Here is a 15,183-nt window from a genome sequence, read left to right as displayed (position 1 = left end):
ATATATATATATATAATTAAAAAATATGTTTTTTTGTTTATTTAATTTTAATTATCCTAGATTATGTTTGAATGTGATTAGATTATTATTATTATTTTTTGACTTTTCAGTTAAATTACAAGTCAACCATTTTTAATTTATTAAAAAAATATATCAAATTAATTATTATTTTAATTAATTTATTATAACAAGATATTTTTTTCATAACTAAAATAGCATTTCAACACAATTTATATAACCTAATTCCACCTTTCTCTACTTGAAAACCTCATCATAACTAAAAACATGATTAGACAATAATAACCGTACAGTATTAAACAATAAATCAAATATTAATATATATACAAGCATGGAAGTAACCACGGAGACACAAGAAGTAATCAAGCAATCAATGTCACTAATAAAATAATATCCAACCAAGTAGGATAAACCCATGCCCAAGTTACAATCAATAAGGCATCATAAAAGATCTCAAAATAGGATATTACACTAGTTATACTGCAAAAAGAATGAACTATATTTGTGTCATGGAAAATGTATCAGCGGAAGGCAATCAGACCAAAATCAATGCTCGTTTATGCCATTGACCTCCTCAACAATGTGTGCACTTTGGTGCATTTCTTTCAGAATGCTAAATGAATAGAAGCCCAAAATACAATTATCCATTGAATTAAAGCTAAAACTTTTTTCTGAAATCTTGGGTGTACCTTTCTATCACCCTCTAAACAGGATATTACACTAGTATACTGCAAAAAGAATGAACCATATTTGTGTCAAAGTGAATCTCTCCGCTGGAGGCAATCAGACCAAAATCAATGCTCGTTTAGGCCATTTATCTCCTCAACAATGTGTGGACTTTGGTGCATTCCTTTCAGAACACTAAATGAATCAAAGCCCAAAATGTAATTATGCATAAAATTGAAGCCTGAAATCTTGGGTGTACCTTTCTATTACCCATTTTTTTCCAGATTTTTTAAAATATTGTACTATTTTCTTTGAATCAATATGATGTTAGCATCACCAATAATCTCTACATGAACACAGGCCATCCTTAAAATGATGGAATCGGTTAGAATCCCTCAAGATAATTTCTCTACCAACGATCTTGGAAATGAACTTGGTTGCGGTGTGACAGTCACCACATACACGAAGGTTCTTCATGATTCTGATGGATGTCCCAGAGGGTGTGCTGATAAGCCCGAAGGAAATTGCAAGCTTCTCACTGTGGTGGCAAAGAGAATAGTGTTTCTTCTCTTCTTCAACATCATGCAACACAAAGTTCATATCAGGCAAATACCCCACTTGCTTTATTTTACTCATTAAATCATCCAACTTCGCATAGATATCTGTTGTTTGTGGATGTGATCTGTCTTCGGTAACAAATGAATGTATCCTATTCTTGACTTCAATCCAGCTGCGTCCCGGTTCCTTCTTCAAATCCCTGTCTTTCATCATTTTTATAACTTTTGCTCTATCATCCCATCTCCCAGCAGAAGCATAAATGTTCGATAGCAGCACATAGCTTGCTGCATCTCGCGGTTCCACTTCAAGGAGATGCTCTGCTGCCCGCTCTCCCATCTCAATGTTGCCATGAATTCGACATGCACCAAGCAAGGTCCGCCACATCAAAGCACCAGGAGGAAATGGCATTTTTTGGATGAACTCCTCTGCCTCTTCTAGGCGTCCAGCCCGACCAAAGAGATCAACCATGCAGGCATAGTGCTCTACTGTTGGTGTGATACCATGGTCACATCTCATTGAATTAAAGTAACACCGACCTTCATCCAGTAAACCTACATGGCTGCATGCAGAGAGAACACCAATGAAGGTAATTTGGTCAGGTTTGATGCCTAGACTCTGCATTTCCTCAAAAAGGCGAAGGGCTTCCATGCCATACCCATGCTGGGCATACCGTGCAATCATTGCATTCCATGTGATCACATTTTTGTTAGCCATTTTATCAAAAACCATGCGTGAATCCTCAATTTTCCCACATTTAGCATACATAGTAACAAGCGTATTCCCTACAGATACTTCCGAGTAAAATCCAGTTTTAATTATGCAGGCACAAACCTGTTTGCCCTGTTCAAGGGCTGCTAGACTTGCACACGAACTTAAAACACTGATAAAAGTATATACATTGGATTTCATACCTAATCTCTGCATTTGGCACATGAATTTCAGGGCATCCTCACCATACCCATTCTGTTCATACCCTGTAATCATTGCATTCCATGAGATCAAATCTCGAGAACTCAATGTTTGAAACATTTTTTGTGCAGCCTCTATTCTTCGACATTTTGCATACATGGTAATGATAGCATTACTAGCAGGGACGTTCAATGCACACCCGACTTTTATTATGGTGGCGTGGACAAGTGAGCCCCATTCCAGTGCTTCTAGGTTGGCACATGCTCCAAGGACACAAGTAAAGGTAATGTGATCGAGTTCCATGCCTGTCTGTAGCATTAGTTGAAACAGCTTAAGGGCTTCCTCGTCATTTCCAGTCTGCCAGTATCCTGCAATCATTGCATTCCATGAGATTCTGTCTCTATTCTGCATTCTGTCAAAAACTTTTCTTGCACTCTCTATGCTTCCAGCTTTTCCATACATGGTAACAAGAGCATTTTCACCATAAATCCCTGGCTCAACAGTAACCTTCACCATATAAGCATGCATCTCTTTCCCGTGCTGCAGAGTTTCTGGACTACCGCATGCAGTGAGGACAGTGGCCAAAGTGACCTCATCCAGCTTCATGTCTGCCTCTTGCATTTGAACAAAGAGTTCCAAGGCCTCCTTAGTATAATCATTTTGGGCATACGTTGCAATCATTGCAGTCCATGCAATCTTGTCTCGTTCAGGCATTTTATCAAACATATTACGAGCATCATCTAGGCTTCCACACTTTGAATACATAGTGACAAGCAAATTCAGCACAAACGTATGTAATTCAAATCCTTTCTTGATGATGTGGGCATGGATTTGCTTCCCTTCTTGCAGAGCTCCAGAACTAGCACAAATAGTGAGAATACTAACAAAGGAGATATGGGTTGGCGTTATATTTTCATGCTGCATTACACAAAACAGATTTAAAGCTTCTTTTTCAAAGCCATGCTGCGCATAAGTAACAATCATGATGTTCCATGATGCAGAATCTCGTTCGTTCATTTCCTCAAACACTTGGCGTGCATCCTCTATTTTCATACACTTAGCATACAGAACAACAAGGCCATTGCCTACAGAGACATCCAATTCCATCCCAGTTTTCACAGCCAGGGCATGAACCGTCTTCCCCAATCCAAAAGCCATGTGGCTCAAACAAGCCCGCAGGACTGCAGTGAAAGTGAACAGACCTGGTTTTATTCCTGCACACAGCATTCGGCAGAAAAGCTTCAATGCATCTTCATTGCGCTCATTCTGACCATATCCTGCAATCATGGAAGTCCAGGAAACGATATCTGTTTCAAGCATTTGGTCGAACACTAGGCGTGCAGACATTACATCTCCACATTTGCTATACATGTTAATCAGACCATTGTCTATATAAATATCCGTTTTGTCTCCTGAACCAATAATGTGGGCATGAAGAAGTTTGGCATTTGCCACCGATTTCAGTTTTGCACATTCTTGTAACAGATTACTGTAGGTTCTACAACCAAGCCAAATCCCCTGTTGGTCCATCTCATACAAAATGTGAAGGGCTTCCGTCAACTTACCCTGTTTACATAATGTATAAATATCCTCACTGATATCCAAAAAGCTAACATTGTCTCTGTGAATCTGTGGCTGAGCAACCGATAACCTTGAAGCATGCATAACATTATTTATGCGAGAAATTTTAGATTGGCTCAATGATCCAAACCCAGGGATGGTAGCACTGAAAATACGGAAGTTTGAGCGGCATCTGAGGGTTTGAAATAGTAGTCCGATCATTTGTTGTAACAAAAGAAAACTCAGCTGTTCGGTCTGTTTCCACCTTCATTCTTAGGAAATTTTGGTTGATATTCTGTAACTTATTAGTCGAAATGAAGGAAGGAGGATGCAGGGTTTAGTCAGTTGGTTGGCAGTGGGCTTCTTCCAGAGCTAGACAAGGTAGATGCCCGATTTTGTTTATGGTTCTAACAATCTGGTACTTCTCCTCAACTGAGTTGCATACATTGCCATTTCCCCATTGATCTTCTATTTGGTTTATGTGTAAGGGGGAGAAGAGCACTAGTTGTTCACTTGTTGGACACCTTTTTTAATTATTAATAAATTTCGCATGAATTAATAGTCATTTATTTTTTAACATTTTTGAATTACAATTGACTCATTTTTTAATTACTATTGGTTCATTTGTGTTGGATATAAGTTATATTTTATATGATAATGGGTTTTTCCTATAACAACAAATATGATTTTTTGTTCAATTATTAATCCATTTATGTTGGATTTACAAGTTAGAAATAACAAATACTTATGGTTACTAATATGTATTTGGTCCATTTATGTTGCATATAAGTTATACTCTAAATAAAAATATGATATTTTACGAACAAGAAATGATACATATTTTTTCAATAATTCAACATTTTTAGATTAAGTTTTGGTCGAATATTTAAAAAGTCATTTTTTGGACACTTCGTAGTAGACGTGTTATTTTGACGAGTTGCATGATGAGTCACGCCTTCAAACCTTAGTTGTAGATAGTTAAGTATCCATTTTACATTTCTAAAAAAACCCAGAGGTCTTATGATATTCCATGTGATGGCTACATGTTGACGAAGTTAACCCTAACAACTACCGGTCCCTCTCCCCTAGGTATAACGACTACAGTTACGCTTCCCCTAGTTTGTGTTTTCCTTTTTTAAATTTTTTTCCCTCAAACTATGAAGAACTCAACAACTAGCAATCTTATAATTATTATCAATGACTATCCAATGACAACTATCATGAGTAACTTGTACTCTAATATCTGCATATATTTAGGAGTTTTTAATGATGAATAATATATTTTTATATAAAAAATATAGATTAATAATACATATATATAAATATAGATCACATGGAATCACATCTTCAAGAGTTTATCTTTAAGAGTAGACATATTGTTTAGTAGTAAGAGTTATATTAGCATGAGGAAGGAATTGCTATAAGTAGGTTTGCCCTAGTTATCTAGAGGATCTTAGGTGTTAGGAATGAGCTCCCAACTCATGATGACATCCTCTTTGTCTCTTTTTCTTCTTTTGGCCTAGGGATAACTTTAAGAAAACACCCCCCGGGCAAAAGTGTAAAATCCTGGCGAATCAGACATTATTTTTTGGGGTAAATTTTCATATTGATGGCGAATTTTTTTTTCAAAGTACGAAATTTTTTTATTTTGTATTGGTGATTTTTTCCTAGGGTACGAAAATTACATAAAATTCTGGCGAATAATACCTTGTTCTGTGGGAAAAATATATATTGTAGGAGGCGAATATTTTTCGTTTAAAGGAACAAATATATAATTGTATGGGCGAAATTTTTTAGTCTGAAGCAAAAATTATTTAAGCGTATTGGCGCTTTTTATTCACCACTTGAAAATTATTTAATTTGTTTGGCTAATATTTTTTTATTTATGGAAAAATATATATTTTATTGGCGATTTCATGAATTCATTGCCATTAATAGACAAGGCACATCACATCACATCAATACATCACATCCGTACATCACATTGAGTCCGGACTCTGCACGATGTATCGATAAACACAGCCTCTTTGACATGTGAAGGGTGACATGTACCTAAAATCCATCAATGATTTTAAACCGTTCGATGATTGTAGATCAATGGCAAAAGTTTTATTTCGACCCAAATTTCTGAAGAGAATGTAGTTTAGTAGAAAGTGTTGGGAATGGAATTGGATTCAATAGACACGTATCAAATGTCACAGTCGATAATGTTGGTCATTTAATATATGTCTAGTCACTAATTGCAATCCACTCTGTCCCCACGACTTCCAATGTGGTACTTGGTACTAGTTTATAGTTGTTTCCAATTTCGCACACTTGTGCATTTATGAAAAAGATTTGCAGAGATATACGAAATATTTAAAAAAATTTAAAGCAATTACTACGGTTAAAGAAGAAATTATTACAATCAAGAGCTTCAACTATTTATATACGATCTCTGCTTCTTTCATCTTCAATTAGCCTTTGATAGATAAATCATCGGAGCTCACGGTATTTAAATTCTGCCTCTTGTTTAGGTCTATAGGCTCAAGCTGTTTATTGTTTAATTTGGTAATCTGATTTCTCAAGATGGACACTCCTATCCGCTTGAGAAGCATTTCTGCAGAGGACCAAAGGGTCTTTTTGGGCTCTGTTAGAGACACAACCCTCCAATCAATCTGCAAGGAGGTTGGGATGTTCACTAATGAGGCTGTGAGGATCGTGTTGGGCAGAGACTTTCTGCGTAATGACAATAGATATCGTGTTGCGTAATGAAAATAGATATCGTGTTAACATGAATGTTATGTCCCGGTTCTTGGCGTCTCTTCTGGACCTCGAAGGAGACAAGGTGGATATGTTGATGTTGTTAAGGCAGGTGTTTAAAGAAGACTTCCTTGGAGACGATGTTACTGTTCTCATCTTTTCAGAAGTAGGGGTGGGGATCCCTTGGGCGAATGAATTAACCAAGCTTCTCCTCCCTGACCAAATAGTGCCAGTGGCTAGGCAACTGTTTCTTTTGAACCTGAATGCGAAGCAGTTGACGCGTCATAGGAAATGAGCACGGATTGGCAGGGACTTTCTCTGGAAATGGTTCCTCCTCAACGAATTTCCAAACTACAGTTGGCTTGAAGAATTCTCACAACTTATAATGTCTGAAGAATTTTACATGGAGGGAGGGCGAGATTATTAGGGTAAACCATGAATGTGTCCACTACCTGTGCCCTAGCCCCGACCCCCTAGTAGTTTTGTTTTTTTGGCTATGTCCTCGTAACCTCACAGGCTCACTCATTTTAGCTTTACAGTTTTTGAGGGACTGACATGTCAAAATTGTAAATTTTTGAAACATAAATATTAATGATAATTTTGCAAATTCCAGTTCATTTCAGTTTGCCTCTTATGGATATAAAAATGCTTTCTATTTCATTTTATTAATGATAATTTTGCAAAAAAATTTTCTCTATGAGATACGTTATTTCAATACTTTATTAAATAATGAAGACAAATTTAATACTGTGATCTTTTTATGTAATTTTTCTTTCATTAATTATTTGTACATTGATTATCATTGATTATAATTTTATAAATATATAAAAAAAAGATGTACATTGATTATAAAAATCTAGTTCTTTCCATTAATTATTTGTACATTGATTATCATTGATTATAATTTTATAAATATAAAAATAAAAGATGTTTATCTCATGAAAAACAAGTGAATTAAAAGTCCAACTTACTTGTTGTTGAAGTTTTGAACTAGTGCATGCGGAGGAATGATAAACATGTTTTGCAAACTTCTAACGGAAGACTTCCATAAAGGATAAACATTTAATTAAGTATAGTTAAATTGTAAATTTGCAATTGTATACTTAATTAAATTTAATAAGCTCTATTTGGGCAAAAGTTGAAAAGGATTAAAAAGTCTTCAAAACCATTCTCAAAGGAGGAATATAAGGTGTAGGAAGGAGACTGTGTCCATCATGAGGAGGAGGAATATGTTTAGGATCTCTAGGCTTACTCAAAGATAAGATTATATCATTCTTCCATTTTTGATAAGATTGAAAAAGAGCATCACTTCGAGTCTTAAGAGGTTCAAATTGTTTAGGCCAAAAGTAATCAAGATTAACATCTCCATGCCTCATCGTGGGTTGGTACATGCTATGATTTATAGTTATGATTTTGTCATTATGAAGAAATTTGAGACATTTATGAATGGTAGATGAGATTGCTTTCATGTAAGAGAGCCAAGGATGTCCTAACTGCACACAAAACTGATATGATGTAGGAATGATAGCAAAAATGACATCTAAGCACTTAGTACCAACCTTAATAGGAAGAGTAATAGAACCTATAGTAGGATAAGAGAAACCATCAAAGATCTTAACCACTAAATCAAATTTATCATATGTTACTTCATGCAATTGTAAAGTATAAAGATATTCTTAAGTTATTACATTCACCATAAATGTTGGATCAATGAGAACCCCTCATGAGAGTATGTCTTTGATCTTTGCAGTGATATGTAGTGGGCCATCAGGTGCTTCAATAGTCTCACTAGGATCAAAGGTAATGCATAGGTCCTTAGGAGGTGCAAGTTTATCAATAAGATTCACCACATTATTAGACTTAAGGCCAAGGTATTAGAAGAAAATTAAAGATTTTTAAACTCAATTAGAGACTGTTGGATGAGCATAGATCAACGACCTAGGGTGGATTTCGCCCCGAATGTGGGAAGTAAACACATTTGTGAGAACTTCGTACGAAATTTATTGTTTTACATTTAATTAACTATAATTAAGTCTATAAAGCTCTATTTCGGGCGAAAGTTGAAAATGATTAAAAAGTCTTCAAAAAAAGTTCAGAAAAGTGACTCGAGTCTGGTGATGTGTCCAAAAAATGGCAAAAGTCATGGGACCCACGACAACTATTAACAGATACCATCATCTATTGGATGAGCACAGATCAACGACTTAGGGTGGATTTCGACCCAAATGTGGGAAGTAAACACATTTGTGAGAACTTCGCCCGGAATTGAATGTTTTACATTTAATTAACTATAATTAAGTCTATAAAGCTCTATTTCGGGAGAAAGTTGAAAAGGATTAAAAAGACTTCAAAAATAGTCCGAAAAAGTGACTCGAGTGTGGTGACGTGCTTGAAAAATGGCAAAAGTCATGGGACCCACGACAACTGACAACATATACCATTGTCCGTTGGATGAGCACAAATCAACGACTTAGGGTGGATTTTGGCCCGAATGTGGGAAGTAAACACATTTTTGAGAACTTGACCTGGAATTGAACGTTTTACATTTAATTATCTATAATTAAGCTCTCTTTTGGGCATAAGTTGAAAAGGATTAAAAAGACTTCAAAAATAGTTCAGAAAAGTGACTCGTCACTTGAGTTTGGTGACGTATGCACTGTCCTCAGAATTTAGACTGAAGCAGTGAATGTTTTGTCCTTCGGCAGCGAATAGATATTAATAATAATTTATAAAATTACAACACGATTCTAGATATTTTGCTCTTTAGGTATTACTTTTGTACTTTTCAGTGTTTTCAAAATAAGTGACTCATAAATTATAATCGTATTTTATTTCATGGACAAACCAGTAAATCAAGAGAGATTCAGAAACAACTACTAGATTGAGGAATGCAAGTTGCAACAAAGTTTGTATGCGCCAATCTAGTGAAATAAAAATTTCGGGTAAAATCTAGAACACCTACATCCCGCATATTTTACTTTTTTTGATATCGTGGTTCAATTTGAGGGTTAGCATTTTCAGGCTTGTATCTAGCATTATTTTGAATTATTAACAATAACAGCGCTGGGGAAACCAATGTATAATGAAATTACAAACACTCCAATGCCTAGATTGCATATGTCTTGTAGAGATTGCATTCAACTCGGAAGTCAAATATAATTGGCTGACTGGGTCTTCATGGAAGAATACACTGTGTTAAGGTTTTACTAGATCAACAATAAAACCCTACAGACTTCCAATACATGTGACATAGAGGGTATTTGCATTGGAATATGCACGACAGTTGGAGAGCATAGATAGGCACTTCCATGGTCAGCAAAAGAAGAGCATATTTCCTTCCTTGCCTTTCTCATGTGGAGGGTTCACATTTCAGAGAAAAGCATTCAATGTGGCACATGATTTTTGGACACTTTTTTAGCTTTGGTGATGAGGGTCTCTGGCAGTATGATCCAATCGATGTAGTTCAAGCAAGGCTTAAGAAAAATGGGAACTCTTCAACGTTATGTCAACATGAAAGTAAACCATTGCTAGAAAATCTTAGAAACATGGACTCCCGGGATGAGGTAAAAAAAGAGATGGAGAAAATTGCTGCTGACAATAACAATTAACAAAAGAATTGTCATCACAAATTATGGCATTGCACACACATAGGACAACAGAGGAGGGAATCCAAAATAGGAGGTCCTACAATTTCTACCAAAAATCTGCTAATCCATCAAACAAATCTATTCCCAAAACAATTCTACAATAATGTAAAGACAATTATTGGACTCAAACTAAAATAAATGATTTTTGGACTATGAGGAAGAATCTTGGTGAACCAAAGACTAGTGCAAAATTTGAGTCCATTGACGAGTATGAAGAGTTTAGCAAATTGTGGAATATGAAGCATCCCACAACAACATATGATAGGAGTGAAGATGAAAATGAGTATGAGGTTGAACCCACTCCAACAACTACTACAGTCCCTAAAATATTAGGTGGAGTCAATGAGTCCATGAAATAAAAATATAGCAAAGGGGCAAACATTGTGGAAAAAAATGGGTTTTGAAGGTGGTGGTCTAGGTCCCAGAGGAGAAGGCCTTTGGTATCCACTTGAGGTACAACTTCCATCAGATTCAAAATCGAAAGCTCATGTTAAACCAGTCATTGGACTTGATTCGTCAGATTCATCACGAAAAAGGTACTACTCATTACCCTTAGGGTTCACTTGCATTTGTTACAGGTTTGAATCCACAACCACCACCACATCATGGTATTCCCATTGGTGGTGAATCAAGTGCCACTACCACTGGTGGGGAATCCGGGGATAGTATTCCTATTAGTATTTAGTCAAGTGCCACTGTGATTGGTGGGGTTGGCATGGGTACTAGTACTGATAATAGTTGTCTTGGTGTTGGACAAGTGCAACAACAAAATATCTCTCGCAAGAGGCCACTAGTGGTAGATACTCATACTATTTAGAATCCTATATCAAGTGCCACTGACACTACAAATCTATCATTTGCAGCTTTAGAACATCAACAAACCCCTCAAAAGACTAAAAAATCTACACATGCAAGTGTTAGTGGAACAAGATCAAGAATGGTTTTTGGTACTCCTCATAATGCATTAGTTAAAACCACAGGCATAAGTGGAACTAGAGCCTCTACTATTTCACCTTTCAAACATTCAAATGCTTCAGTAAGCCTAGATTTTTAATTTTGTGATTACTATGAAAAATTTGAACACACAACAAATACAAATAAAGAAAAAAAGAGAGCATTGCATAGGGTTTCCCTAACTGAAGTTTTAGATGAACAACTTGCAAGGAACAGGGTATTTCCAACATATAACCCACACAAAGATATGATGGAGTTCATCATTGTTATGCCCCCAAATAAAGTTAAAAATCCACCACACAGTCAGATAGATCCCTCTAAATTTCAAGTTAGCACCCTCCAAATGGATTTTTCCAAAGTACAAAATGTGGACAAAATTAGTGTGTCAAAAAGGACTAACGAAGTGGTCTACACTTCACTGCTAAAGGTGTAGAGAGAAAAAAAACTGGAGAAACAAATAGAAAAGTTACAGACAGACCTGGCAAACAGAAAATCAAAGAGGAAAGCAACAAATAACAAGTGCAATGATTTACAGAAAAGGATAGAAAATTTGGGCTCTGCAGTAGAAATTGCAAAGCAGGAAAAGATGGATGCAGAATTGAAGGACCTGAGTGAAAAATTGGCTAAAAGAAGTAAAAAAATTGGTGATGAAAAAGCTAGTTTTCAAAAATTATACAAAAGTTATGAGTCTGCTGCTGCTGAAATAAGAAAAATACAGGACCTATTGGATCATGAGAAGGAAAAAGAAAAAAACATTTGGAAGAGGAAGTAGAGGAAGAAAGAAAAAAATGTGCACAAATGAAAGAAGACCTGCACAATGCAAATGATAAAATTAAAACTTCGGAGGATAGATTGAAAGATAATATGAAAAATACAACGAAGTATATACAAGAAAACATTTGGGGGCAAATAATGCAGAGTAGTGACAAGTTGTGTGAATGGTTTGAATTGAATGAAAATCTGAGATTAATTTATATGAAAATAAAAGGGCACATTGAGAAGAGCATACATGTTTATTCAAAAGAGGATATGGCAAAGCAAATTTTGCAAGTAGTCTACAGTACCAATGACAACTGTTTGGCATCTAAGGGAATTAATAGCTGTATTGATGCCACAATAAAGACATCATCTATCTTTCAAAAATGCCAGAAACTAAAGGAAACATTAGAAGTTATGGATAAATGTGGCAAAAAGATATTGAAATTGTAAGAAAACACAACTACTTTTATTAAACTTGGTTTGCCTAAGACCGTTGACCCATCAAATAAATTCATTGGAAAAGAAGCTTACAAAAAAAACATGGAGATAAAAATGAAGTTTGATTTAGACTTGCTTCCTAAGAACACAACTCCCCAAAGCTTTCTGGAATTCATCAAACCATTTACAACTCTGAATGCGGTATTGGGTGAAATAGTGATGTCAAGTCACTCTTCTAGATATGGATTGTTGACGAAGTTGCAATTGACTTTCCATAGTTTAAAGAATATTGACCTTCCATTAGACAAAGAGTGGAGCACCCTACAAAAACTGGCACATAAATATCAAAACTTGTAGTATGTATTGCACAGTTTTCTGCTTTTACTCTTAATTTCAAGGTTTTATGTTTTTTCTGTTTGGAATTTGGCACTGCTTGAAATAACTCTATTTTATGAATAGGAAAAAACCAACACTCGCTATTGCTAATCCAACCTACGAATCTATGATGCATAGTGCAAACCTTCAACATGTAAATTTGTATTCACAAATTCTCCCAAGTTTTAATAATTATGCATTTCTCTATTTCTAATTACTAGGTTTTGGGCACTGCTATTATCTATATTTAATTTGTCATGGCTTGAATTAATATTTAATTTTGAACTCTGTTTTTGAACAAGAGACATCAGACATGTAGTAGTTGTTAAATTGCTAATCCGGCCTATGATGGCCATGTAAATTTGTGCTGATTTTGTGATACTGATGGCAGCCAGGATGATATATTTAGTGTTCAATGCCTTAGTAATTGATTTTGATGTTGAGTCTTTACATGTTGCAAATTGACCTGAAGCTATTGTTTCTCCCTTGTTTCTATAAAAGGGAATCCATGGTCATTTGCAAAGGGTTCTGAAACTTTGTATTGACTTTTGCATGGAGAATCACATAGAGTGGTGTATTGAATGAATTGTACCATATGGCTATATTTTGAAAGAAAATGAAAATATAAGTTCTCAACATGTCTAAATAAACATCTCTGTATCAATAAACACATTATGGTCTTTTATTATGCTAATTTAAATCTAGATATAGAAAGTTAAAAAATACAATTACAAATCAATATTAAATTCTAATTGCAAAAAGTTGATAGACTCATAAAATATCATCAAGTTATCAACCATAATAATATGATTTTGTAATATGAATGATGAGATACAATAATAAGACTAATAAATACCAATCTCTTACAGTTTCCATTTGTCCTCATCAAATTCAGAGCTTTCTTGATTCTTGTCTGTGTTTTCTTCACTCTAAGTCTGCATACCTTTGTTGAACTGCATCTCAATGCTACCAGTAGGTCCAGTACATGAGTCAATAGTCCCACTGGCACTTTGGTCTGAAGTGTTGTCCAAACCTCTTCTTTCACATTTGGACCTCCAGATTTGTATTGCCCTATCGTAAGGAAAAGTGTTGACATCATACCTAGATGTATAGAGCCTTAAGCAATTTTCCAAATTTTTGTCTAGTTTGTTTCTTAGCTTTGATTTTAGGAACCCCAAAGCACTGCAAAATCTCTCATCTTCCACCGAACCCAATATCATGGTAAGACATATATTAGCAAGCTTCAAATATTTTGGCATTGAATCACACAATGATTCGTTCTCAGCTATATATTTCCAAAGCCTTGCTATCGATCCCTCTTCCCGGGGGTTCTGCATTCTGCCATATTGTTCCCTCATAGTGTATGCAAAATGAGATGATTGCTCTCTAAGATGAGTTTCATCTAATATTTCATTTATAGTTACTCCATTCAATTCTCTGGATATGCAAAATTGTTTTATCACAATCAGTAGCTTACTTAAAAAATCAGCTGCACTGTTGAGGTTCCAATATTGAGGAAACACAATAGACATGGCTTCGAGTAGGTTCTCAGGAGGGAATCTATTTCTAATTTGTGAAGAAAGATCATAGGCAATTTTCTTCACAAAAGTAGTTCTAGACTCAACAATCTTGTTGAAATCTTCCCTTGTAACTCTTGCTAGTTGCTTCCTGGGGCGCTTTCTTGGTTCCTCGGGGTCGACCGTGGCATAGATGTGCATTGGTATCTCAACTCCTCGTACATTGAAACATACCTCCGTGTTTGCACTGATTTGTAAAAAGTTATCATGATTGTTCAAATTTGTGAGTGTCCGCCAGTTAACAAATTTTTCATCAGATAGTGTTGGTTGATTTCGATAGAGATTGTCGAGGGTCATGCATGTCATCTTACGCAATGTAGCATATTCTGCAATATACAAAGCTCTTTTTTGGGCAACCTTCATAATATTCCTCATTTCCTCTAGCATGGGCATAAGAGATACTAAAGTTAAGAGTGTCTCTAGATTACTTAACCTCCGAAGAAGGTCAGGAAATTTTGGTTGCTCTGATTTGTCGCGAGTTGTGTGAAATAGTCCAATCAAGGATGGATATTCTGAAAAAACTCGATGTGTTGGACCATCCAAAGAGATCCATCTGGTATCATTATCCTTGAGAAGCTTGTTCCCATTAGTTATTCCATCAGCAAAGTTTTGAAATTCCATAAATCGCGTGGGACATCAACAAAAGTGTGAGTAGAGCTCTCTGATTAAAACTTCAATTTTTTTTACCGAAGCATACTTGCTAACAATTCCAAAAGCTAGATTCATTATGTGAGCCATGCAGTGAATTGCAGTAATGTATGGTGCACATGAAGTTTCAATCTTTTTACAAAGACTGTTCCTATGACCATGCATTACTGAAGTTCCATCTGCTCCAACACACACCAATTTTTTGGCAACCGTCATGTCATCCATACCTCCATATTCAATTAAACTTATCTTTACTAGTTGAAATAAATTTTCCGTTGTCGCACTCTCCTTCATTTTAGTAATAGATAGTAGATGAGGTTGGTGGGCATGAT

General features: G+C 35.6%; 1 protein-coding gene across 1 annotated transcript; it reads right to left on the bottom strand.

The window, feature by feature from the left end:
• Positions 1–432: 432 nt before the first annotated feature.
• LOC131074965 (pentatricopeptide repeat-containing protein At3g24000, mitochondrial) lies at positions 433–4,187 on the bottom strand. Its single transcript, XM_058011718.2, has one exon. The coding sequence runs from the start codon at positions 3,931–3,933 to the stop codon at positions 1,018–1,020; it is 2,916 nt and encodes a 971-aa protein (XP_057867701.2). The 5' UTR covers positions 3,934–4,187; the 3' UTR covers positions 433–1,017.
• Between the last annotated feature and the right edge of the window lie 10,996 nt (positions 4,188–15,183).

Source organism: Cryptomeria japonica, chromosome 2 (genome assembly GCF_030272615.1).
Source record: "Cryptomeria japonica chromosome 2, Sugi_1.0, whole genome shotgun sequence".
Taxonomy (NCBI): domain Eukaryota; kingdom Viridiplantae; phylum Streptophyta; class Pinopsida; order Cupressales; family Cupressaceae; genus Cryptomeria; species Cryptomeria japonica.
Note: the sequence above shows the minus strand (reverse complement) of the source record. Positions and strands in the feature narration are given on the sequence as shown.